General features: G+C 37.8%; 1 protein-coding gene across 1 annotated transcript in view; it reads left to right on the top strand.

Annotated features, from left to right (window-relative positions):
* The window catches only part of PDZD8 (PDZ domain containing 8), a 57,295-nt gene extending 32,413 nt beyond the window's left edge, over nt 1-24,882 (top strand). Inside the window, exons 5-6 of the mRNA XM_035329474.1 lie at nt 18,080-18,242; nt 20,138-24,882. Of these exons, the coding sequence (XP_035185365.1) occupies nt 18,080-18,242; nt 20,138-22,338 (2,364 nt within the window). The 3' untranslated portion in view covers nt 22,339-24,882. The remainder of the gene's footprint in view (nt 1-18,079; nt 18,243-20,137) is intronic.
* Nucleotides 24,883-26,497: the final 1,615 nt, after the last annotated feature.

Below are 26,497 nucleotides of genomic sequence, written 5' to 3'. Positions count from 1 at the left end.
ATGAAACACGTGAAGAAAATAGACTTTATCAACTTTGAATGGAATTATTGTTCGGAGTTTCTTTTACCAACTGGCAGACTGGCCAAGTGTCTCAAATCCAAGGCATAAGCTGAAAGAAGCAAAATTGAAACTTTTAAAAATCTGTTGAAAACTTAAAAATTTGTTTGAAGTTCATCTTAAGCATTTTTTTTTGTCTCCTTGGATTCTTCAAACAATTAATAGCATCAAATCTTGCCATAGAATCAAGTCTAATGGGGAGAGCCTCTAAATTGCAGATGCAATCTGACTAACCTGACTAATAACCTGACTAACCATCAATAAAAATCTAAGTAGTAGTCAAGTGATAAGGCTAGAATTAATGTGTGGGGTTTTCTAGCCTTTTCATATGATGGGTGATGTAAAGGGCTAGTAAGTTTTTTCATCCTGTCCAAGCAAGCAATTGCCAAAACTTCTTCAAATAGCAATATGCATTTAGTTCTTAGGTATTCAAGATAGTTACTTAAATGCAGATATTCACAACCGCCTTTAGAAAAATGACATGTCATTGCTTGTTTGTGCTGTGTTCCTTTTGGGTCTTGTTTACTTCTAAGATATATTTTCTTGAGGAACCATTATAAAAGTTAACCTCTTCTTAATGTATGATGTTTAAGGAGCAGGGAGAGTCTGTGTATGCAAATTAATGTCTAAGAAGAGTTAACTAATTTGGGTAAAATCCAATTAAAAATCAGTGGTATTTAGCTTTTGTGTCTTTTTTGTGATTGTTGTTGGTTTTTATTTTTTTTAACCCAAGTTTGCTGATGGAGTTTGGAGACGTAATGGAGTTTTTAACTCCTGCTAAATCAATAATACCAGTGGATAACATTGGCAGACTTCTTAAAGTAAAGGAAGCCTGTTGCAGGTTGGCCTCCTGGAAAGGTTCTACTTCTCATTTTATAGTCTGAAAAACACATAGCTGGACAAGGAGAAATACCACATCTTCAGCAACTCAGAAGAGCAATTCATTTTGGCAGAATGAAACAGTGTGACTGACATAAGGGCATGTGTTTGGCAGCTGAACTGGCCATCAGAAGCTGAGATGGTTTTGAGGACATAAAATTGTGATGCAGGGAGCAGATGGAAACAGCTGAGAGGTAGGTGGATTGATGGTTACTAAATGGTGCTCTGCACCAAGCAAGCAGATTCTTCAGCACCAAGAACAGACCTGGGAGGGGTGTATGAAATGAGAGGCTTCTGAACAGGTTGGTTGGTACATGTTGCAACCTAGCTGGGAAGGTTCTCCTGTTGGTAAGTTACCTGTCACTCCTGTAACAGAAGTTTGCTCGCTATTGTTGCCCTAGTCAGCAGGATAAGCCTGTACTCTTTTTACACATCTCCTTTGGCCTGCAACATGTTATACTCTTAGGAGCTTGGTTTGCACTTCAAGTTGCTAAGTGCAGCCGTTTGCGTTAAATGATGAAATGCATGAGTCTCTCTGGTTCTCCGTATGATTCAGGCTTCTTACCTGTACTGGCCCTACACATCTGTCTGGATTTCAACAGTTACCCTTCTGTTCTGGTGAGGTTTTGAGAGTTGGTATTAAAGCATTCAAGGAAATTTGATATGCAGGCTATATTAATGTACACTAAAGTTTTCATTAGTAGAGGAAATCTCAGTACTTAAGTCTGATTCTCATTGCTCTTTTAATTGGTTTAAACACAAAAATCACATTATCTTAAGCATAACCAGGCTAAATATCAGGAATAAATTTGGAAATGAAGGTTTCTGAAAATATCCTTAATATTCAATATATAAGACAATAATTTTACTGAAGATTTCATTAAAGAGCCTGCTGTTCTTTAATGTAGATATTTGACATCCTTCAACAGGAGGAAAATGAATTTTTGTACAGCACAGACAGTTGCTATCTAGTGGCTTTAAATTTTGTGGTAAAAGCGTCAAAATACAGGCCTATAAAATACTGAGTGACTGCAAAGAAAGCCTTTCATTTTGTGGGAGGAATTCCTTCTCCTGAGTATAGTCTTATGTCACGCTGCTGTTTTTTGAAGTCAAATGAGTTAAGTAGTTCAGATTCTTGGACTGAGAGTAAGTACAGTGTTGTTACGTGGGTCGTGTCTTACCTCCCTAGAGTGCTGCAGTTATTGAACTGAACGATACTCAACATGACTACTCACTTTTTTTCTTCCTTTCCCCTTCTTTAACCCCAAGATGAAGCAGAAATTAGGTGCTTATCTCTACTGTTATAAATCTCTTGCAGGTCTAGCAGGGTGGAGCTCAGCATCTGGGGGCAACGCTGCTAAAGAAAATGGTGGTTGGAGTATTTCTGTTGTTGTTATTGTTTTCACTGCCCTGAATACTGTGGTTATTTTCTGTCTGTGGAACAGCAGGAGAGAAATCTGATAATTGTGATGATTATTAGTACAGCATGAGCAATTTTTCTTGCTTTTTCTTAAGGGCTGCTATTTTTAATTGCTTCCAGTAATTTTAAAATAAAGGAAAAAAAAAAAGCATAAGCAATCCTTTTGTAATGCAAGCATGGTAAGTGTTCTCCAAATGCTCTATAACAACGCCAGGTAGAAATGGGAAAGTAATATGGGTGGGCAGCATAGCAATTGCCCTGCAATAGCCTTAGGGATCAAAAATGCAATTGCTGATTCCCATCCCAGAAATGGCTAAAAGGTCATTCCAGTGTATGAAGGTTAGATAGAGCAGACTGATGCTTTGCAAAGGACACCTGTTTATCGGAAGTAATCAGAAGTGAGTCATGGTTAAAAAACGGAGCATTTCCCTTAATGCAGTCTGTTAAAAGGCTGCCTCCATTAAATTTTATTTAAGATAAATAGACTCTTTGAACTATGAACGTCTTTACAAATATTTTAACCAAAAGTCAGTATCTTCAGATCTTTACTAATGTCATCTGTTTCCATTTTTAGGTGCTTAGCTTGGAACAAGCATAATGTCTGCGCAGCCTCAGATCCATTTCATGTTAATTGAAGCTATATATTTTCACTAGCTGAAGGAAGAAAATAAACCCCAAAACCTCCCAGAAATCTGAGGCTGAATATCCAGAAATATCAGTTTATATATATATATATATTTTGTTTTTAATTATAAAAATAGTTATAGAGTTTTTCATCTCTGAACACATATATGGACACACTATATGTGTATAAGGTATGTGTGCATATAAACATGCATGCATGTAGTATGTAGATGTGTATGTGTATATATAAAAAAAAATCAAAACCATCAGTTGTTCTTTAGTTAAATTTGAATTAAAGTCTCATGGATTGCAAATTGCCCATGCAAATTGCCCAAAAATGTAGATACTTGCAATTACAACAAATGACTTCTGACGAATTGGGCTTGGCTTATCTGGAGCCCGTTTATACTTACAGAAAAGTCAAGAAATGCAAAGATGGTTGTCAGAGCGATTGCAGAAAACTGTTTCTAGGTAGCTGAGTCATACATCTGGGGCAGCATAGCAAGGGCAGCCTGTACAACGGCTTGTGAGCTAAGAACATTTAGATGACAATATTAACTGCATGGGATGTAAGCTTAGGAATAGTGTTCACACCTTCGTAACACAACCAAACATTTTCATGTCCTCCCCTGGCCCCCCTTTTGAATTGATGATTTCCACTGGTCTTGAAGCAGATGGACGTTTGTGTTAAGTAGAAACCAAAATATACAGACATGGTATGATTCCAGTAGGTAGTTAGCTGTGTAACAAGTAACTGAAGTTACAAGTTGCTGTTCAGCCACGTGGTACTTCTGTGAAATGTGGAGTCAGAGTAGATTTAAGCTACGTAACCTGTTCTTAGGGGATATGAAAAGCACCCTGTGATGGATGATGATAGATGTACGTGATTTTACTCAGAAGTTTTGGGTTTGAGACATGTCTGTAGGCACAGAGGTCTACCTGTAAAAGTTTATCAAGGTGTGTGTGTGTGTGTTTTTTTTGTTTGTTTTTGTTTTGTTTTTATGAGGAGCCCAGTAAAGAAGGACCTGAGCTGCAGTGGAGGCATGGGCAAAGCTTCATCCTGTGGGGTGGCAGTGAGGCTTGCTGAACCAAGCCAGTTCTCTAAGTGGTACTTGGAGATGTAACGTCTGTTAATAATTAAGAGAAAGCAGGCACAGTAGTAAGGGAGAGCAAATAATGCCAATTGGTGCAGGAGACCAGGTGTGATGATGAATTAAACAGCATCAGTTCAGCTGCATAAACAGAGCAGAGGACACCGGACGAGGGTACCACCAACAAAGTCATGGGAGTAATCAGGTCATGGGAGTACAGTAGCTGTAAATGTTTGGCTAGTGTGGGATCTTTGCCTAATTAACGTGTGTTATCTGTAGGTTATAGAAACTGCAAGGGAACTTGTAATTATACTATCAAAATCATTAACCAGCAGAAATACCGACTTCAGCAGAAAACAGCAAGAAAATTGGCTAGATTTCAAGCAGTTATTCGTATGTATAATTCCAAACAAGATTTAAATATATCTGAACAAGGTGTCTGGTTACCAGGCAGAGTAACCTGGTCCACCCAGGTCAGGGCTGAGCTGGACCAGGCTCTCGGGCCCCTCTTAAGAACATGGCAGGCAGGCAGTGCCAATTGCTCAAGGAGTCCTTCTCTTCAATTCTAATTTTTTTTTCTAGAGCTCTCACTGAATAGTACTCGACAGACCATGGTGTAACATGCGGAGGGAAAGCAGCAGAGTTAGCTGAATTCATTTACCCTAGTTTAGACTAAATCACTCCTTTTATTTAAGACAAATCTAGGCGTATTTCGATGCTGATGGACTCAGAGTAAAATTTTTGTTTTCCAGGCAGTCCAGACAGGAGTCTGGTCTAGCCTAAAAACAGAGAAAATAGTAAATATGCAATATTTTTGTTTCTTTTATTACCTTTCTGCAGCCTGGCTCCAAGAGGTGTTTAACCTGAACATGGGAACATCTGCGATAGATTTTTGTTCCTTGCAAGCAATGTTTGAACAAAGAATACTTTTTTAACATGGTTTTTGTGTGCTCTTTGCCAGGTTTGATAAATATTTTTATTTCCGGTACAGCTTTTGAAACTATAGCTATTGGAGGAGAATCTGAAATAATCTGAATTTCTGAAAATATGTTGGTAATAACTAGGAATGAAGTGTTGGCTGCTGTTGTGAGCAAAGATGTTCAGATTCGTGCCAGCTGATGTGTAGAACTGCCATCAGGAGCCACAGTCTTGGTTGCGTATGATTGGGGTAACCAATGAGTGTAATTAGTTCCTGAACTTTAAAAATAGCTACTGGAAGGAAGTAATTTTGTAAAAGGTCACTAAAACAGTATTCTCTTATGTCTAATAATTGGAATGAAAGGAAACCAGATTTACCAGAAAGTAAAGAATGTGTTTCTAGCAAAGATCACACAATTTACTTTCGCAGATATTAGTTTCATTCTGGTTTTGTTTTGACAGCTGGAAGCAGAAACCTGTACAGGCATTGGAGATGTGCCCTGGACAGAATATACTGTTCTGCAAGTTCAAAAAATAATTCAGTGGAGGAAAGATTTTTTTGGTGTTGCAGAACCACAACTCACTGAGCAACTCTTCAAATGTTAAAATAAGTATTTAAAGCTGCAGTGGAAGGGAAGCAAGAGAAGTTGCAGTGGCTGCATGAAGACCAGCTTAGGGAAGATACTGTAGGGGTCTTAACTAGTGTAAGGATAAATTTTTAAATGGTTATTGTTAGCGTTGCAATTTTCTGATATTTAGTAGTATCAGAACAGTATCCCCAGGAGGGCAGCCCTGCTTCTGGGAGGGTCCTGCTGCTACAGGGGCAAGTGGTGCTGCTGGATGGGGCTTAGCCCCTCCAATCACCCCTGGGGAAGGGTGCTTGTTTTGCCAGTCGTTCACATCAGGACTGTGTTTGCCCCGGAGAACTTAGAGCATTGTCAGTGTCCACGGGAAAGGCATTTACAAAAACCATGTGTTCTTCATGGAAACAAAAATGTTTACTTTCTGTGTAATAAAGTTACAGCTTTTCCAGTAATTATAAGCGAAATACTACTTGATTTCACCATGGTGCACATATGCAAAATCTGTACGAACAGAAGTCATGATCCTTACATGCTGTTTTTAATTTCAACTTGCTTTTTATGCAGAATATTGTTTCTAGTTCAACTCAGAAGTGTGTACTTGCCTGAAAAAAAAAAATCAATGATGCTTCTACTGAAGAGATCTAAGTTCCAGTCCATGTTGGTGTTTGGGTGGCTTAGCAGTATAGAATTCCTTCTGTTTTAATTATCTTCCGGGACTCCGGTTCCAACGGTATTAAAGCTTGTAAGCCAAAGGCTCTTTTGGGGAGCCTCGAGAGTTCATCAAGAGGGGCAAGCTGTGCATGATGAAAACACGTGTTTAGTCATTAGGATTTTTTCTGGCCTTGAAGCCTAACAGACTTCTAAGGGGGGGGGAGAACCTCACTGACAATTTCCCTTTATCTCCCCAAATTGGTCTTTGTCTCACAGAGAGACAATTCCTTATATACATTTCTCCAGCAGACTATTGTAATGTTTGCATGCAAGTGATTACCTAAGAGTAACTTTGCACATGAGTAGGTAGTTATAAATCTGAGTAAGCTCTATGGGGTTTTTGGTAGTTCATATGAAAATTCCTAGAATTCCTAGTAGTCAGAGATCTTCACTGGGGGAATGATGAGTGCTTTGCCGAGGTACCTCATGCATTCGCATGCAGACAGCAGTTCTGCAATCCAGGCTAATTATTTTCTCTCTCCATCTTCCTTACCTTGCACTCTATATATGTGGTGGTTTTTAGCCTTCTGCACCCTAAACTATGACTAAATATAATTTCCCAGGTACTTTTTTCTTAGGCTTTCTATTGTGCTTCAGAGACTGAGAGAACTTTCTTGAGTTAATGCATCTCTTGGTCTCTTGAAATAGAGTGGTGAGTTAAGTGATTGTATTAAAACTGGGAAGCAAGTTAATCATCAAATTTGTAATTTTGCAACCTCTAGCTTTACCATAAGATATTTCATCTCTTTTATGTTTTCTCAATTTTATTACCTTAAGCTATTTCCTCATTTATCACATTGCACATTTGTTTTTTGAGTTCTGTTTTTATTATCAAGGTTTTTAACTTAGCTTGTATTTATTATTAAAAAAAAAATACACCTTTGTATGGATTCACTGTAAAATACGTGTGTGTGTGTGTGTGTGTGTGTGTGTGTGTGTGTGTGTATAACTCATGCCAGACTAAGCTTTTGGATGTTTTACCAGTTCTATGCTCGGTGCACAGTCCATCCACTTTATTCACAACTTTTTAAATATTATTTTTCCGATATTTTAAAATAAAAGTATCAAAAAAGAAACAGACTGAACATTTAGTACTGAATGTGCCGCTTGTGACCAGTGACCCTCTTTTTGAGGCGGCTGCTCCTCAGGGATTTTTAGAAAGCTCTCAAAGCGCAGAGCAGCACTCGGGGAGCTGCAGCCTTTGGCAGCTAAGGTCCCCACATACACGTTCACTTCTACGTGCAGCCTGTGCTGCCGTCATGGCTGAGCTATTGTGGCAGTCATCAGACCATTGGTGTTGGTCAAGAAAGTATAGTACCATGGGCTGGTATCGAGTGGTCAAAATATAGTGCGCAGAATAATCTCATCAGCGTCTTTGCAATTTTCAATATCTTTTTTGTTCAATAAAGCTCATTGGAATGATTAAATAATCTGAATTATTCATACTGAAGTCAAAAGATCAAAAAAAAAATAATCATGGTTTCAGAACTGATGCAGATTCCATCCCTGTAATATGCAGAGAAGTAAATACTCGTCACCTCAACCTTAAAAGAAAAAAATAAGATCTACTTAAGGATAGCTTCTATCATGCACATGCACTTAAGTCTTCTCTCCCCCTTGTTACATACGATTTTTTGAAAATATATTTATTTCTCAGGCACTGTATGGTATTCACTAATTCTTTTCTCATTTTTTAAATCAAATAAGGAGTGAGCTGTAAATTCTTTCAGTGAGGTAATTCGTCACAGTCCCAAACGAGCTTTGTTTCTGATGGCAGAGGAGAGAAGGGGAAATGGAAGTAGGAAGATAATGCACTGTGAAATCAGCTGGGTATTTTTCTTATATACTTCACTAGCTATCAATAACATCTGTTGTTAATTTAAAAATAATAGAGCGTAAAACCGGTGTCTGTGAAGTTATTGGGAGTGCTAAAGTAAAAGGAGGCATCTTTAAGCTTGACAGAATTTCCTATTCATTCTTTCACTTACCTTCCTACAGGGAGACGTGGAGTTGGTAAATATTACTTAGCTAAGCCAGAGAATACTTCAAAAACCCATCAAAAGGGATGAACTGTTACTTCTGTTGTAGATAACGTCCTGTTCCCCTTGAAATTAATTTTTTCTTTGACTCCCGGTAAGCTAGTTCCGGAAGAGTGTTTGTCTTCTAGCACTAGTGCGTATTTCAGTGCTACTTGGGGTCTGCAGTGTTTTGGTGGAGAATTCACGTGCTCTGCTACCTCCAGAAATGCATGGGGGCTGGGGAAGTTAAGGGAGAGATTGCTATTGTGTTGTGACTCAGCCTTGTGGTAACACACAGTTCAGTTCTCAGGCGTTTAACAGAAATCTCTGTGACATAGCAAACTGGGTTTTTTATTTCTTTTCATAGTGTTTTGTTGGTTTGTTTTTTTGAGTTGGTTTTGGACTTGTATTCCTTTTTCACATCCTAGAAGGGGAGGCTATTCAGCTCTTTGTCTAAGTAGCTACACCTGTTCTGTTTGCTTTGCCACTCGGCCATCTAACTATAGGGAACAAATCCTACATTTTTGTTATCCAAGTAAATGACCACATTGATGACACGGAGAGAAAGTTGCAATGTGAAAAAAATCAGACCATCAGATCTTCCTGAAGCACTTGTAGAAGTTTGGATCCAAAGCTTGAGAGCATATTGATTCCAATTTGCAGATAGTGTTCACTTCCCAAATCCTTCTTTTGCCATATTAATTCTTCTGCTATATCGGGAAGTGATTTCTATGTGCATATGGGGGAGAATTCTACAATATTTTTCAAGTGCACAGCGAATAGAGGCGGGTATTGATTTCTTTTGCAAAGTGACATGTCACTATCTGGCTTGGTGTAAAGACCTTTTCAGTTCATAGCTGTGGTAATTTTTGTAAGCGATGAGTGGGAATGGTATGAAAATCTGGCTTCTAGGTGTGCTGTCGTCTCGGTGCAGCTAATGAGATGTGACAGTGAGCTCCTGTTCCGCTGCCTGGCAGTGACTTGTGCCCTATAACCATAAACAAATTGATTTGACGTGTGCTCAATGAAAGAACCAGAAATAGTTGTATGGTCCTGGAAATCTTTACTGTTTATATAGTTACGTGTTTATACTGCAGTGTTTTGTCCAGAACTTAATTGGGAACAACTCAGTGTGGTTTGGATTCTGTTCTACATAGAGAAAGATTATTATATACCAAAACTTTGGCCTTCTGGCAGTAATTATTAATAGGCTAGATACAGATCCCCAGCTCCTCTGGTCCTGGCACTGCAGAATTTCAGCAGTAAGCTCATCTTCTGGCTTTCCCAGATAAAGGAGGGATGGCGGTGGTATATACAGCAGGATCTTTGTTTTGATCCAGATGGATCATCTATTTAATCGCTGAAGAGTTGTTACAGTGATGAATCATTTCATTGCATCTGCTTTTGTTCCTTTGGGTTCAGCTAGATCTGTAGGAGTCCAAAAAATGACTGGGTCATACGGGATTTTGTTTAGGCTTGCATTTCTCTGTCATAGCCAGTTAGCCATTCGTTAATACTGACAAGAAATATAACAGTTGTGACAAAGATGGTGTGAGTATGCAGTGCAGAAATCACAAACCCTGTTCACTTAAGTCTTGTGGTAATGTAAATTGTCTGGTTAGATTGGTCCTAGGTCTGTCAGGTTGCTTCGACTATGCTATTACTAAGGGCATAATTTGCATTGCCAGAAACTGCAAGGGTTTGCTTGTAAGAGTGTTTTTACATATATTTTGCAGACCATTGGGTAAGTAACTGTAAATACCTGATTTTTAATAAGTCAAATATCCCTGCTTGATTTCCTCGCCTCCGGCACGAAGGCTCGTCCCCCAGTCCCTCTGCTTGTGACAGCAGCAGTGGGGAGCCCGGGTAGCAGGGACAAGCAGAGCTGCAGCTGCTTCCCTGGCCTGTCCTGGGACTGTCCTGGCCCCTGCTGCTGCCCCAGCAGCACTCAGCACTTCCTGGGAGTGGTTTCAGCAGAGGTTCTGCTCCTGTCTCAGATCTGTGGGTTTTGCTGTAGATCCCCAGGTGAGAATTATTTGCAAAGTTCCTGCTCTTCAGAAGATCTGCTGTACTCCAGATGCGGCTTTCTGACATTGGCATTGCTGCAAAGAAAGTGCTTCTGCTCCAGAATAAAGTAAACCTATAAATAATGCACTTTATCTCAATGTTTTTTCCTTCAGAAATGAAATTTAAAAGCCCTTTAAAACATAACTTTTGAGCCCTTTAGTGTAAGCTAAGAGTTACGATTTGTATGCATTAGAAAATAGTATTGTAGATTTTATTTCCATAGTAACTCGCATCGGTGATGCTTTTTGATGACAGTGGTTAATAACTTTTCATATTTTTAGTTTTGACACATGCAGGTCAGTAATCAGATTGCTGCTGCTGGGCGAGATCGTCACGCAGCTTCTATGTGTGAAGAGGAAGACTTCACAGTGCTTATTAATGCCATTAGGAAGACCTTTAACTTGATATTCTAATAATTTGATTTCATGATTATCAATAAAAATTGTTCTCTAACTATTCATTAGTTCTGATATTAACAAAATTACTAGCTGGTTTAGAAGTTTGCTTTCAAAACATACACTTGAAAGTTTTTCTTGTTTTCCATCTCAAGTGACAACAAAACCCCAGATTGACCTTTCTCTTCCACGCACGTATTCAAAGTGCAGAAACACTCTTATGTTCTCATTAATTTCTTATATCCATAATTTGCGTTAAAATAATTTATAACAAATGTATACAAAGGAAACCATTAGCAAGGTGAACTTCGTATTGGGACTGTATTGCACATAGAGCAAGTTGTTTTCTAACGCTGGATTTTTAATACCCAACGTCAATAAGCTTATTTCAGTGTTTGTTACCAGGCTACCTGAGCATTTTACTAAACGTTTATGTAGTAACTGAGTCATGCTTAAGCAGTATTGGAGGAAGCCTTTTTTCTGTCAAAGACATGAATGGTGATAGAAGGTTTGAAAAAAAATCAATCTTTTCCCATTTTTCAGGGCCAAAGGAAATCATCACAGTTGGCTTTAATAAAGACTAAAGATGTCAGTGAGCAGGAGCACTTAAAGAAGAGCTATGTTGGTGTTTGTACTAAATTGCTCTCCAAAGAGGAGCTATGGATAAAACCGAAGGTGTTCATTTTATTTGCCTCTGACACTTTGAAGTTAAATGCTGGGTTTGAGCTGCCTTGTTTGTCTTTACCTCCTCCATTCAGCTCATGTAATTACTGTTTAGTGAGAATGCCTCGGCAATACATGATAATTGCTAAACAGTTTGCTTTTTGCATGTCACATAACCTGTTTCCTGTACAACTGGAAAGTACAGGGGTTTTTAGTATTAGTTCAGTAAAAGAGGAGCTGCAATGTGTCAGGAGTACTGAGGAAAAACAATGTGTGGCTCCTTATTTTGTTCAGTATCTAGCTTTTGTTCTGTATTTCACTGATATCAAATGTTTTTAGTGCTCGTCAGGGATACATGCAGATGTTTACTACCATGAATTGTTAGCGATTTCAGGCAAATAGCGTGTGATGGAAAAGTTAGACATGTGCATAGCATTTGTGGCCTTAATGAATTATTGCTTTAAATATAATCTTGGTCCAATATGTAACTCATTTCAGAATGGAAATTGCCATCATATTTTATAATTTAGGTTTTTGTTTTCTAAAAGATTACGTAAAACAGAAAATGATGAGGCCCGCCAGCTTGCTATGTAACAGGACTTTCTCCAAAAAAAAAAAAAAAAAAAAAAGAAATGGATCTGTAAAGAAGCTTCTTCCTTAAAGGGAAGAAAAACATGAAAACTGTAGCATTAGTTTGACATAATTGTGTCCACCTGTACAGACCATGGTTCCTATAGCCAGAAGAATGATCAGTGCAGGGTCTAACAGCCAGCTGCTTTCACTGTTATTGTTAAAGGAATTCTTCTCCCTGATACTTAAAAAAAAAAGCAAAGCTGTCTACTATCGCAGGCCACGACGTAGTGATTCCACTGCTGATATCCCTGATTCTTTTTCTGACACACTTGTACATTTGTAATGTTATTTGATGGTTTAAATAGAAAGTGTGTGCCCCACTTTCAAAAATAAATTAGTAAAATCTATTTAGTTGGGGTGGTTGAGATGTGATACGTCCATTTAGGGGAAATTCTGTTTCTCGAAAACCGCTTCCAGTGTGAATGACTTCTCTGAAATTTTTGTTTTTTCGGGCTGTTTTAAGTTGGTTAGAACATTTTCACTTCATAGAATTTTCCGTCAGCACTTCTGACCTATTTGTATTTCCTGAGACTTACATAGTCAGTCAAACTTAGCCATTCATTCTGGCAAGTAGTTGATAACTGATTTTTATCACTGATATTCTTCTTGGCAATTTGGAGAAAATTCTGTGTTATTCTGAAGGAAATTTGAAATGGTCAAGAGGAGATATGGATCTAAGATTTTTACTGTTTTCCTCTGCTTACTGTCAAAGCTATTGAAGGTAGGTCCCCACTGTTGTACAGCACTGTGATATTGATACACCTGAAATAATGCAGAGGCCAGTACCAACTTCCTGGTACGAAATCTAAACACAGTCTTAATGTCAAAGTCAGAGTGGGCTAATTCATCTTGGTCTCTGTCATCCATCATCACGGATTCCTTGGTCAAAAGCTACATCAGACAATTTGTGGTTAGATTGAAATCCTCTCAGAACATTGTTTTTTTTCTTTTTTCTTCCTTTTTCAGTCTGGTGTTTCTGAGGAGTGTCTCAAGAGACTGATGATCCTTGCTTCCTTTTGCTGTCTCATCTAGGCCATATAAATAAGCTAGCCATCATTTCACTGTGTAGGTCATATATAATGACTACAATCAATAATAGTGTTGAAAAAGAAAGAATGTTAAAGTCCATATTTTAAAGATTATTTGCCAAAAACCTTTTTTTAATAATATAAATATGAGTCTTCTGAATAGAAGTAACTGCTTCCTATTTTTTGTTCTTTAATGTTATTTTTTGACATGAAATATTCCTTCCTTTCCTCTCAACATGCAAGGTTGTCTGGGAGAATGTAATAGTTTACAGGCACGTTCATAGGCATTTAATCTCTACTTTTTCTCCAAAACATCAGACCATCTTTCCAAGAACACACAAGATCCGCTGTATTCGCTATAATGGGTTGGAAATATTAAGGTTTTTCTCTGTGATACAGCATAGAAAGTGTTAGGTCAGTTTGACATACGCAGCATGTTATATACCACTGACAGTGAATAAGAAGTATTTGTAAAAGTATTATTTTTCAGTTGATGTAAATTAGTGAAATAAGATTTCTTGTATGTGCTTAGGTGATTGGGCTTTTCTTAGTGTTTATTCAAAAGAATTCTTTGTGTTTGTGAAGGACATTATTTATTGTCATCTTAGAAATTCTTAATGGCATCTAATGCTAATTTACTGTAGCCACATAACAATAATATACTGACGATGATATTCTTACCCCTGTATTTAAAAATAAATTCCTAAGTACGGTTTTGGAAGCAAATACTGAATGAGATGGCATCGCACTTCTGTCTGTAAGTCCATAGGCAGTTGCCTATGAGAGAGATGTTTATCATTCCTTCACATTTTGCAAATTATTTCACACTGGTAATTTAATGAAGCATTTGGAGATTAAGTTTTCATCCTATATCAACATTAATCTAAATATTTGGTCATTTAAATGGTACTAGCAGGCTGTAAACTTCTTAATCATTACTGCATAGCTGTGAAGTTTGTTTAAATCAGTATGTTTAAAAGAGGTCAAAGAAATTAATTTTCACTGACATCCAACATCTGCTAGGCTTTCAAGACTGAGGTAGGGTAAAGCTATGAGACACATGATTTTCTGCTGCATTGTATTTCCAGAGCATACTTCCACTATTGAACAGAAAGTATTGGAGGAGCTGTGCTCCACAGTGGCTCTTGCACTGATGCATATAAATGAACTAAAGCCTTTATTGAGAAATCAATGCTTATATACTTTGTTCTGTGAAAGTCAGGCACTCACAGCCATGCATCAAAATGTTTTATTAATTTTAAAGTGAATGAAAATCTTATCCTCTTTTTTTTTTTTAACCTGAATAATAAAACCCTAAGGAAATTAATTCCTCCCCCTTGGCCCCAAGTTAGTTGTTATTGTTCTGTAGCATCTTAATTTCATCACGGATAGCCTGGGGGAGTGCTTAATTAAAAAAAAAATGATTAAAAAGAAATTCACGTTTTCCAAATTTTATGACAGTTTACCTCTTTCGATATAAATTACTCTGCATGTCTTTCACTAACAAACGTATTATCTGCTTTATCTTGAAACTTAGTGAAATTACTGTAGTGGGAGGCTTGCAGGGACTAGTAAAACAGAGCTATTAAATCAAAATAATTGGATTTTAATATGATGTAGTTAATTGGTTAAAACGCCTGCTTCTCCAAAGCACGTCTGCTAATTTTTCTCCCTTGCACCATATGTCCTTGATAACAACTGTCCTTTCGTTGGCAGCAGTTCTCTCCTGACCCCTCCGTCATTTACCTGCTTTCCTCCTCCTGATGTTTCAGGTTCCGGGCGATCTTGGGCTCTTCGTGTACCATATGTTTTACTAGAGGGAGGGTCAGAAAGGCAGAAGGTAGCCGTGCTGGATGCACAAAGATGCTGTTGGGGTTTTCTTTTGTGAGATTACTGGTTGGGGCAGCAAGTTTGAAACCGTGTTCAGCCGCGCTGCAGCTAGCTGGAGATATCAGCTGTCTTGTCATTTGGGAAACCTGGGGTTGCCAGAAAGAAAAAACCAAGGAAGCTATTCATCTGGTTTGGGTTGATAAATAAAACCAGTTTACTCTGCGAGAAAGCTTGTGGCTGTGCCAAAGTTAATAAAACATTGAGATGAACTTTGCTTGTTATGTTCAAAGGCCCTCTCTTTCCCAAAACAGCTTTCTGTCAGACACCGCTGGAATACTGTGGGGCTCCTCGCCATGGGTGATTCGTGCGCCGTGTCCCTGCATGGAAGCCAAATGTTTGGAGATACCTAAATGTCTTTGGTCCCAGCTGTCCCTAGTTCCTTTTATGTGGTCTGGCCCTGGGGGAGGAGGGAAGGGTGAAATGCTGGAAATCACCTCCGAGGTTCCTTGTCTCTTGCAGTAGGGAATGTCTCCAATGATAAGTTGTGCTGCTGTCTAGAGTCCTCGGATTCAAAGAAAGCTTAAGAGGATCAGGGTCTATACTGACAAATGTTGTAACAAAGCTTTTGGTAACTTCTCCCCTTTTGCCAGCTAATTACGCCCTTTTTTCCGCATATTTGCTCATCGTGCAGTTTGCCATGACTTGTAAGTACCAGCAGCAGTCAGAGGTCATTGCTGCCTTGTTTCAGGTGCTGGGCATTGCGGGACCAGCTCATGTTTTTCTTGTGAGGTTCTTTTTCAACCAGGGCTCATTACTTTTTGAAGAACAGGCCTTCAAAAGGCCGTCACTTCTGTGTGCCACTCTTGGAAGGACGAGCAAATACCCAACTGGAAAGGAAAGTAGATTTTTGTGCAGTAACTCCTGTTTGTGTGTTTAATGTTACAGTGGCCAACAAGCAAACTTAGAGCAACATTTCTTTTGCAGGGATGCCAAGCTAACAGTACTTCTTTTGACTTGAAAATGTCATGTCTTATTAACTAACCCCAGTTGTGGGGACGGGGGGTGTTAAGATCCAAAACTCATAAGATTTCAGGAAAAACTATGCATCATCAAAACAGATGTGTCCATAAAGAAGCATAACTAAATTACAAGAATAACTTAGTGTTAAGGGGAGAATTATCTTATTTTTTTTCTCTACTACTCTGTCTAGAGATCCATTTCTTTCCTAAAATTCTTTTTCTTAAAACTCTCGCTAAATGGCTTTGTACTTCAGCAGTCTCATGAAATGTGGAATAAAAAGTGCTTACAATATCAAATTAGTGCTTGTAGTAATAGTAGCTAAAGACTGTTTTTTTAAGAAGTTTCTCTTCCATATGTATTTCTAATATTCTTTCTGTTTTTTTTTTTTTTTTTAATCTTCAATGCTTTGTAGCAGTGTACTAGCGTGTTGTATATCTCAGTTTCTTTTAGATGGGAATCACTTGAAACAAGAAAAAAGAGCCGGTTGTTTCTGTAAGGAATATATTTGTTTACACTGTAGAAGAACCTTGACTCTTGGAACTGCAATTAAGCTTATTTTAGATCTTGTTATTCTTGCATACTTTACTGGGCACTCACAATAGTTGAACAGTTTGAGAGAAAATATCTCTAAGTGACTCTGGGAAATGTAGAAAATAAGTGGTAAAGCTTAGAAAGTGAATGCAAGTCTGCTGCTTTAAACTCAATGCTTAAGGATGCTGGTAATTAGGATAGCACTTTCACTTCTGTAAAGAAGTGATCAACAACAAAAAGTTAATTTTTAAAATGTGCTGGTGTTAGGATTATAGCAAAGGAACGTGAGCTATATGGTCAAAGAGAGAGCTGTGTACTGAAGTTAGGTAATTCCCTTCACCTATGAAAAGCCATCGTACCAAACTAAGCAAACGAACACATCCTCAGAAGAGGAGGACCATCTCCAGACAGTTCAAACACAGACAATGGAACAGCAACAAAGTAAATGCAGAAGGATGGAGGAGACGGCCGTCTACTTAAGCTCAGTAAATTGAAGCCAAATAGAAAATTTCCTATGGAGGTTTTCTACAAACAGTATCTGTCTCTCTGTTCTTGGGAATGAAAAAGCAAATTAAATTTCTCTCCATGGAGCTGAGACACAGCCTGTGAGCTTCTCTGTCAAACAGACAGAATATACTTCGGCAGAATGATAGCAGACAGTCATTTGAAACAATCCAGAAGAAATGTCCTTTATGAAGGGAAAAAAAAGGGGAGTTTCTTAAGAAAAAAAAAAATGCCAAAGATCTTAGACTTTGAGATATATAAATAAATGGTCACTACGTTGATGTATTCTTTAATTGGGATCTCGTATGACTTAGAAATCTGAGCGTGAATGGACAGGGTGAAACTCTGCTACGAAGATTGTACCTCAGGCATTATTTTAAGAACAAAATACTTGAGATTACAACTAAAATTTATCTTGTATTTATCTTGTAAAGGAAGATAAACATGAGACATGGTTTCTGATCTTTCAAGAAACTTCTTAGGCTATTAAGTGTTTTACTGTCTTAATAAATATGCATAATGCCACATAGATTTGTTCTCCGGTTTTGTAACATGCAAGACTAAGAGGTTTTTCACTCCAAATATTTTTTGTATAGTCTACTGAAGAGATACTGATAGTAGTAGGTTTTGTAACATAACTGAGATATTCAAACTGATATCTGGATCGATGGTTCAGCACTCCTTTTAATAAAGCTTCTTCCCAATACAATGGATCATGAGGTTGTGTTTTGCTGTAGCTTTGTTGTGACTGGGGCTTCTTGCAAACGTGAGCCATGTATCGCCATTCCTGCCAATTTGGGTTAACTCGTTGTGTAAAAAAAAAAAAAAAAAGGATGTACGCACAGCACGTATATTTTGCTGACAATTCCTTTACTGCTTTCTAGTTTTGCCATTTGGGGCTCTTCAGAATTGGTTCCATCTTTCTCCAAAGGTATAAACTATGTTGACAGATAGTGAATCCCTTATGTGATAATATGCTCAGTGGATGTCCTAACACTTTTTTCATACCAGTTGTATAATTTTAGTTAAACAAGAGCATTAGTAGCCATGAATCCTTATAGTCAGCTTAATCCGCATGCTCTAACTTTTTATTTCCTTCTCTCTAGGCAGAGCTGGTGAAAGGGAATCTGCAAAGTGTTGGACTCACGCTGCGCCTTGTACAGTCCAAGGAAGAAGATGCAGGACACGTCGTTATTGAAACGGTTACACCAAATTCACCTGCAGCAGCTGCTGATCTACAGAGGGGAGACAGACTTCTAGCAATTGGCAGTGAGTAATGTCAGCTTTCAAAATAATGTCTTGCAATCAGGAAGGACGTTTCTGCATAGAGTTCGATTAGACTGCTGTTCTCAACAGTTATGCATATGCCTGGCTCTCGTAGTAAATACACTTGTATATTTATGGCCACTTAAGGTTGTCATTCACTCAATCAGTTTTCTTGTATATTTATTCTTTGCTAGGTTTATTTACTCTTTGCCAACATAAAGCTGAATAAACATTTGAATTTAAATATGTTTTGACTGTTCAAATAGTGATGCTGTGAGGCTCCCTACTTGGTTTTTGCTAGTGACGTTATAAAATGTGCTTGGCTTACAGAGAAAACAGTAACATTTTGTTTGCCTCATAGACCTGCATTCTCTCAATTGAATCTGAAGATACTAAATAGAGCACGGAACAAGTGGTATAAATGCCTTTTGATTACCAAAGTTAATTGTCTGAAGTAATAAAATTACCCAAGATGATCTGTTGAGTATTCAATAGTATCTATACTTTTGGTATCAAACTTCATCAGCTTTGATATGTAGGAGTTTATCTACTCTGAAGTCCTCATAATGAAAGACTCTGGCCAAGCTGTAAGTGAGAGAGTTAAGTGCTGCATTGAGGCAAAACCAAACAACTCTTGACGTTGTTTTATGTGGGGGCAGCAGTTATGGGAATTACAAAATGGTTTGATAAAGGTTTATGAAGACCAAAAAAGTGTGAATACCATTATATATTAATAGTGTTTTAGAAGTAAGTGTAGGTAGCACTGATAAAACTGAATGCAAACTAAAATCACTGAAATGGTAATAGAATATTACCATTTACCATAACAGAATGGTAATAGAATGGTGAAAATGGTAATAGAAATTCAGTTAAGTATAACCTTAACTGAATTGTGAATTTAGTTCTAGAGAGATCATCTCCATAACATCATTGGTAGAAAATAGAATTCAGCAAGAGTTGCATAATTAGGAGGTGTGTATGTAGCATCCCTTTTATCCCTGCATGTAGTATCCATGTATGTGGTACACATGAATTTATAAACAAACTTCTTCAAACATTAACTGTACAACCAGGATTTAAAATTTTATTCTAAGTTTGGTTTTGCTAAATTATTAATGTACTATAGAAGAGTTAGTATGGTAAAAATACTGTGAAGATAGAACTTTACACGTTTGGGTATATGAGGACTACTTAATGTGACTGGAGTTAAGAGCCAATGGCTTAAAAGGATTTCAGGTTGCTTTGGGCATGCAATTAATTAGCTAAGAACAAGGGAAAAGTCACTTTTATATGACCCTCTTCATTTGAACTGTGTGCTTATTGAGATAGTTTAGCTTGTACTTAACTTGTTAAATCTAACTCTTAGTGTAGGCTGGAGATACTGCCAAATGGGTCTTCATCATCATAGACTTACGATGATGAAGATGTTTCAACTTATCTTCACTGTTCAGACATACTGAGAAAGTAGCATCATGCCTGTATTTTGCAAACATAACAGAACCCTCAGCTTTGTTAGCCTACCTTACCTCTGCTTTAATTACAACCACATTTTAAGATACCCATCTCTTTTGAGACCTTTGTTAATGCGTACCTCTGAAAAATCCAACCACAAAGTAAGCAAAAGTTATCATATAAATCAACATCACTCTTCAAAGTGTTAATAACAAACAGAAAACTGGACTGTGTTAGTATCATTTCCAGCTCCTGAAGTAATATATCTGTATGGGTAAAATGGAAAGGATTTCAGTCCAGCTATTCTGTCATCATTGCCTGACTTCCTCTGTTAGTGGTAATAATACTATTGCTCAACTGCTAAAGATCTAACCGTATGTGTAGACTATTTCGGTCACTTAAATTATTAACATATTTTCAAATATGACATTTTTATCTTTTTATAGGTGTTAAAATCACATCAACTGTCCAAGTGTTGAAGCTTATTAGACAGGCTGGGGACAGAGTTTTAGTCTTTTATGAAAGGCCCGTTGGGTATAATCAGCATGGTTCAGCACTACAGGATGGATTTGGACAGTTGGAAGACTCTGCTTTCTTGACACAGCAAGATGATGACCCAGCTAGCTTAACAGCTGATGTTGATAACAGAGACTTTGATTCAGAATTCGAGGACTTAGCATGCGAATCACCTGAACAAAAAGAAGATATGCCAACAACTCCAAGTCCAAAACGTTCAGTAGTAATACTTGCTTCTAAACCGCTTGGAACTATATCTCCGATTCTGAATCGAAAACTGCATTTAGGAAGTTACCAGGCAACATCAAAAACCCAACAAAAAGATGGAACTAAAGTGGCAACACCCAAAACAGCTGAGAGTTCAGATGCGTCACAGCAATCAGGTAAACAATCACAAGGATCCAGTACTAAGCCTCCCGTACCACCCAGGCCACAAAGTAAGCCTACTTTGCCTACTAGTGAAACTCAAAATCTGTTAGAAACCGGAGGTTTACCTTCTGAAAAACCAGAGAGGCCACCTCCACCTGCCAGTAATGGAGATAAATGTACAGAGAAAGTAGTAAAGAATAATGATCAACCAGAAGACCCAACGGTATCAAAGGTAGCAACGGTACCAAAACAAGATCCATTAAAAGATGGAATTCCAGAAAATGCACGTAGTAACAAAGATAGTGGAGATGATCATCAGACTTGGGAATCACCAGAAATTCCATATCGAATCCGCCAAGGCCGATGGCCAAAGACAAGAACATCCTGCTGTGTATTTGAAGTAGAAGGATACCATAAGTACCTTAATGTTGCACTGTGGTGCAGGGACCCTTTCAAAGCCGGTGGTTTTATCTGTTTAGGATATGCAAGCATAAAACTTGAAGAAATTGCTTTAGATTGTATAGCTACGTCATCAATGGAATATGTTAGAACATTTAAATTGGATGCTCCTGCACCTAAAGCAGCGGTCACTAGAACAGCGTTGCGGAATTTGACAACCCATAAGGGATTCAATGAAAAATTTTGTTACGGTGATATAACTTTACACTTCAAATATTTAAAAGAAGGTGAATTAGATGATTCAAACTTTCTGGTGGAGAAAGAAAAAGAATCTCATTTTGAAGAAGAAGTTCGTGCACTTCCAAAAGAGGATCCTTACTTGGGACAAATTGTTGTTAATGAGAACAAGCATAACTTTCAAGATACCCAGTTTCAGAATCCAACTTGGTGTGATTACTGCAAAAAGAAAGTATGGACTAAAGCAGCTTCACAGTGCATGCTCTGTGCTTATGTTTGCCATAAAAAATGTCAAGAAAAATGTCTAACTGAGACACCCTTTTGTGTAGGCGTGGAAAAGCGACTTGATCGAACTGCGGGAGCTTGTAAAGCAGAAGGACCAGAAGCTTCACAAGCCGCGTCTTCCCGTGTTGATTCAGAATCTAAATCTGTTAACAGAACTACAGGCTTGACCAGACATATCATCAACACAAGTACCCGTTTGTTAAACCTTCGTCAAGTCCCCAAAGCTACTCGCCTTTCAGAGCAAGGAACAGACGCTGTAGAGCCTTCGCCAAAGCACACACCAAACACTTCTGATAATGAAAGTAGTGATACCGAAATTAGTGGTCCAAGTAGTCCTTCAAAACGTGCATCAGGTACTGGGATAAAGTTGGTCAGAAAGGAGGGTGGTCTAGATGACAGTGTCTTCATTGCAGTTAAAGAAATCGGACGTGATCTCTATAGAAGTTTACCCACAGAGGAGCGTTTTCAGAAACTAGAATTTATGTTGGATAAGTTGCAGAATGAAATAGACCAGGAGCTGGAAAATAACAACTCACTTGTTAAAGAAGAAAAAGATGCAACTGATGCGAGGAAAAAAGCATTGATTTCTGCTGCGCTGGCTAAATCAGGAGAAAGACTGCAAGCCCTTACACTGCTCATGATCCACTACAGAGCAGGTATTGAGGATATAGAGTCCTTGGAGAGCATGTCCTCAGACCGGCAGTCCAAAAAAGTGACTAAAGATTCAGAGGAAGCCAGTATAGCAGAAGAAGGGGATAACGAAGATGTCAGTCTGACAGAGGCTCCAACATTCAACATCGTATCAGAAGAACCAGAAGAACCACCTCAATCAGTAGACTGATACTTACACGTTTAGCCTTTGAAGGACTGGACTAAAGAAATACTTTGCACTTAATTACAAACACACATCAAATTAAAACACTGGTATAAGACACCTGCTTCTCCACAGTTATTTGCCTGTGTAAGAGTACAGCCGATAATGGTTCTTCTCCAGCTATAGCACCGACATTTTGTTAAACTGGCTGGTTAAAGCTACATTTTGGGGTTTATATTGGAAATTTATTTTTAATAACTTATTTTTATTTTTTTCTAGTTATGTAACCTTACCATTTCACGTTAATGTGTGTGGTATCCCTAATATTACTTGTCCCCCTTCCTCCCTCCCCCCCCTTTTTTTTTCTTTTGAGCTAATGTTCTCAACAGGAAACTGTCAGGATTTTTGAAATGTTTAGTTTCCATCGTATGATGAAAAAATACAAGCTTGTTGCATGCCTAAGCTGGTGACTGACACAGAAATCACTGAGGGACCAGGCTTCAAAACTTTGATCACAGTTACTGTACGTCTCCTAGGTAGTTGTGTTATCTCTTTGCCAAACATATCATGACAGCAAACAAAACATCTTTTTCTGTCTGTTAATAATACTTGGTAAAGTTATTGAATATCAGGTCATTTGTTTTCCATCCTTTTGTTAAGTGCAAAAACTGTTCATAGTTGTTAGCATAGTTCATAACAATGCCATGCTAGAAAAAGCCTCCTTGCAACTTTGGAATACTGTAGCCTGATGGAATTATATTAGATATTGAAGTACACACTGGTAATAATTGAACTGAGTATTCTGGAGATAAAAGAAGCTGGTTGCCTTCTGGAACAAAATTGTCTTTAAGTATTGCTGTATTATCTGATCAGCTGATAAAGGAAAAAAAAATCTTCACAAGAGTTAGAGGTTTCATTGCATTCTATGAAAAAGTGTGTAATGACAGTTTAAGTAATTTCAAAAGTTTTAATACTTTGCTTCAGATTTTATCATTTCCTAAATTTTAAGGTACAAAATGAGTAATAGTTGACAACACACCTAAATATTCTCTCTCAACATTTTTGAGTAACCACAGTGGCAAATTGCATTCAGCTTCTCAGGCAGAAGAGGCAGCCTGAGCAGAGGATCACCTTTTTCAGAAAAAAATGTCGTATAGTGTATATAACATGTTTTCTTTTTGAGTCAAAATAAGTGAGTTCAGTAGTTCAAGAGGAAGAATTTCAGCCAGCAGCTTTTGAAAAGAACTATCTGGTCTTGTGCTTTGTGTAAATTGTGGATCTTAGCATTATCTGGCTAAGGCCGTTGTTCTTATTTATTTCCTGTAAACATGACTTTTTTCATTCTCTGTATAGACATGCCATATAAAATATCATCTTTATTTTAGGTACTGCATTAGGGTCATTATCACTGGTATCATTGATAGTAGGAAAATGCCTTTGTGGAAATGGAGTTGAATCTAAGATGGCAAAATAAATAATTTAAATTTTCAGGCAGTCTGTAATGTAGCTCTCCATTAAATTTGCTTCTTGGTTTATTTTGTGATGGGCAAAATTAAGAAACAATGGTTTTCAGAGATGGAAAAGCATACTTGTACTTCTAAATGAGAAAAATTACTTCCACTCATGCAACTACTTGCACTTTTGTGAGTTTTGGGCAGTTGATAATTATTTAGCTGATGTATGGAAAACACTATCCATGCTAAAATAGGCATGTGTCACACTTCTGAAATTAAGCTTGAGCAAATAATCGCACAAAATTAGCTTCCCTTATCGACTAAAAGTTATTTAACCTATACCTGCTTGAGATGCATATTAAGACTTTCACACTCCATTTTCTCAGTGGCTTACCATTGGTGGTGGTCTGCATTAAATCTCCATCAGTGTTTGCTCTTATGGCCTACTATAGAAGTTTTCAAATATATCCAAGTACTTCATTTAAACCCTGGTACACATGAAGGAGCTGTGAAAACAATGCAAATACCGATTTCAAAAATGCATTCAAGGTTTCAAATTTACTTGCGTAATACCGTGGATAAGAAAAGCTGGATATAGTTTTCCTTGTATAGTACTGCTAATGATGATTGTAAGAGATAAATTAAACGTAGTGCAATATTTTTAAATATACTGAATGAGAAAAGGGCAAAATAGTTGTATTTTAGTGATAAGAAGGAGAATAAATTCCTATCTGGCATTAATTACAATACATGGTGAATCTTGAGGGGAAGAGTGTAATACATTCCTGATGTAATCCTTGCTTCATGCTTGATTGTAAATAGCTGAAAATAAAGAATACCACAGAAAACAAGAATATCTTGACTTAATGATATCTGAATAGGTGGCAGCTACACACACTTGCAGAAACTCTGCCTAATATGATTTTGTTGGCTATTATTTTATCATGATAAGCTTTAATAAAATAGTTTTGCTAAATTATCATCTTCTTTGCTTTGTCTCAGTATTTTTTAACCGTTTGTATCACACCTGTTTGTCATCTGAAGCCACTACTTGAAAATATCTTTCAGAGAAAAAGACACATTTTGCATCAAATAAAGTTACTGAGTGCCAGATTAACTGGGCTTTCATGCGTTCTTTCTATTTGGATGTGTTTTTGTTCTTCACAATTTAATAATAGACATAAATTCAAGATGGTGATTGCAGTTGATTAATTGTGTAGCTAGATAGTAGTAGAAATGCCAAATATATATTTCTGAGACCTCTAAGCTCTGTGCAAATGATGTTCAGTTATCGGCAATAGGAACTCAGTGGAAATCAGTGGAGTTGCTGTGGGGGGAGAGAGGAAGGATGTCCAAAAAATTCTGACTTGCAGAATTTTTTTCTTCAAGACAAAAAATCTCTCCCTCAGAAAATGCTAATGGGTAAATGAAGAAGTCTCTACTGTTTACTTGCTCATTTTTTGTTTAATCAGTTTTTCATTCTAATTCCCCATCCTTTTTTTCTTTTTCCTGTAATTTGAAATAAATCATTCATGGAAGTTACACCTTCAAGGTAGGACTGAGTAGTGGGATTAAAAATACACAAAACATGGGAGAACCCAAATTATTCCAGGATAGAAACATTTCTGTTCTGCTTAGGGTTACTGCTTGATTGCTAGCTGATAAAATCCACATACTTCTCCATGCCGCTGAAAATCCAAAAAGTAGAATGACTGCTTGATTGTCTGTTTGGGGAAAAAAGTGGAGCCCAGAGCCAGCCCCACATGTGGCCCTTAACTTTGCCTTCCTGGGCAGGGGCAACCGCAGAGCAAAGCAGTCCTGAAGGCCCAGCAGCAGCCCAGCCCCATTTGCAGTGGAGGAATTTGATCAGTTCATCTGTCCCTGGGGCTCCTCATCCTCACCTTCTGTTGTAGAAAAATGTGAGCTGTTCCTTAGCTTTGAATTGCTCAGCAGTACCAAACTAATACCTGAAGTAAGGCAGTGTATGCTCTTTTTGGTATGTAATTGCTATGTTTTTTATTACATTTCAATGTGAATTTAAGTGATCCATTAGATAATCAACTGGAGAATAACCAGCCTTGCCCTGTGGTCGCCCTGAATTCCAACATCTTTAGCTGGATTAACAATTTGATGTTCTGTGAACAAAAATACTTTCTCAGGGCAAAATTTTGAGTATCCAAATGCTCTACGACAGCAAAATGAGAGCCTAATGTACATATTCATCGATACGCGCAAGTGTTGCTTAGCGGCAGTGAAATACTTGGCATGCTGCAGACTCTTGGTTTATGCTCTGTTAATGCCAGTCTTCAACCACCTCTGTGCTTTGAAGGAAGGTTTTCCCTCTTACATGTTCACAAGAACACAGTAGAAAATACGCCGGTATAAAACCTCTAAGTGGATTTTCAAATCAACCACAGAACGTATTGCTTGGCCTTTCACATCATCCAAGCTTCTTTGGATGTTTTCTCAGAATACTACCTCTTAAACACTCTGGCGGGCTCTCCAAGTGTGTGTATCCTGGTAATGCAGTTTGTCCTTACCCATTTCACAGAAGTTAAAGCTCGGATCAGCCGTCACACGATAGGCAGCTTTTGGAAGCTATTGTGGTTGCACAAAGAAGTTGCATGTATTTATGACCTAGAGTGAAAACGCTGGTCCTCAAACACAACAAAGGGACTAGAAACAAGGAGTGCTTTCCCAGGAGCTGTGTTTTTTTTTGTTTTTTTTTTTAA

The sequence above is a fragment of the Oxyura jamaicensis genome, chromosome 6 (assembly GCF_011077185.1).
Source record: "Oxyura jamaicensis isolate SHBP4307 breed ruddy duck chromosome 6, BPBGC_Ojam_1.0, whole genome shotgun sequence".
In the NCBI taxonomy this organism is placed as follows: Eukaryota; Metazoa; Chordata; class Aves; order Anseriformes; family Anatidae; genus Oxyura; species Oxyura jamaicensis.
Note: the sequence above shows the minus strand (reverse complement) of the source record. Positions and strands in the feature narration are given on the sequence as shown.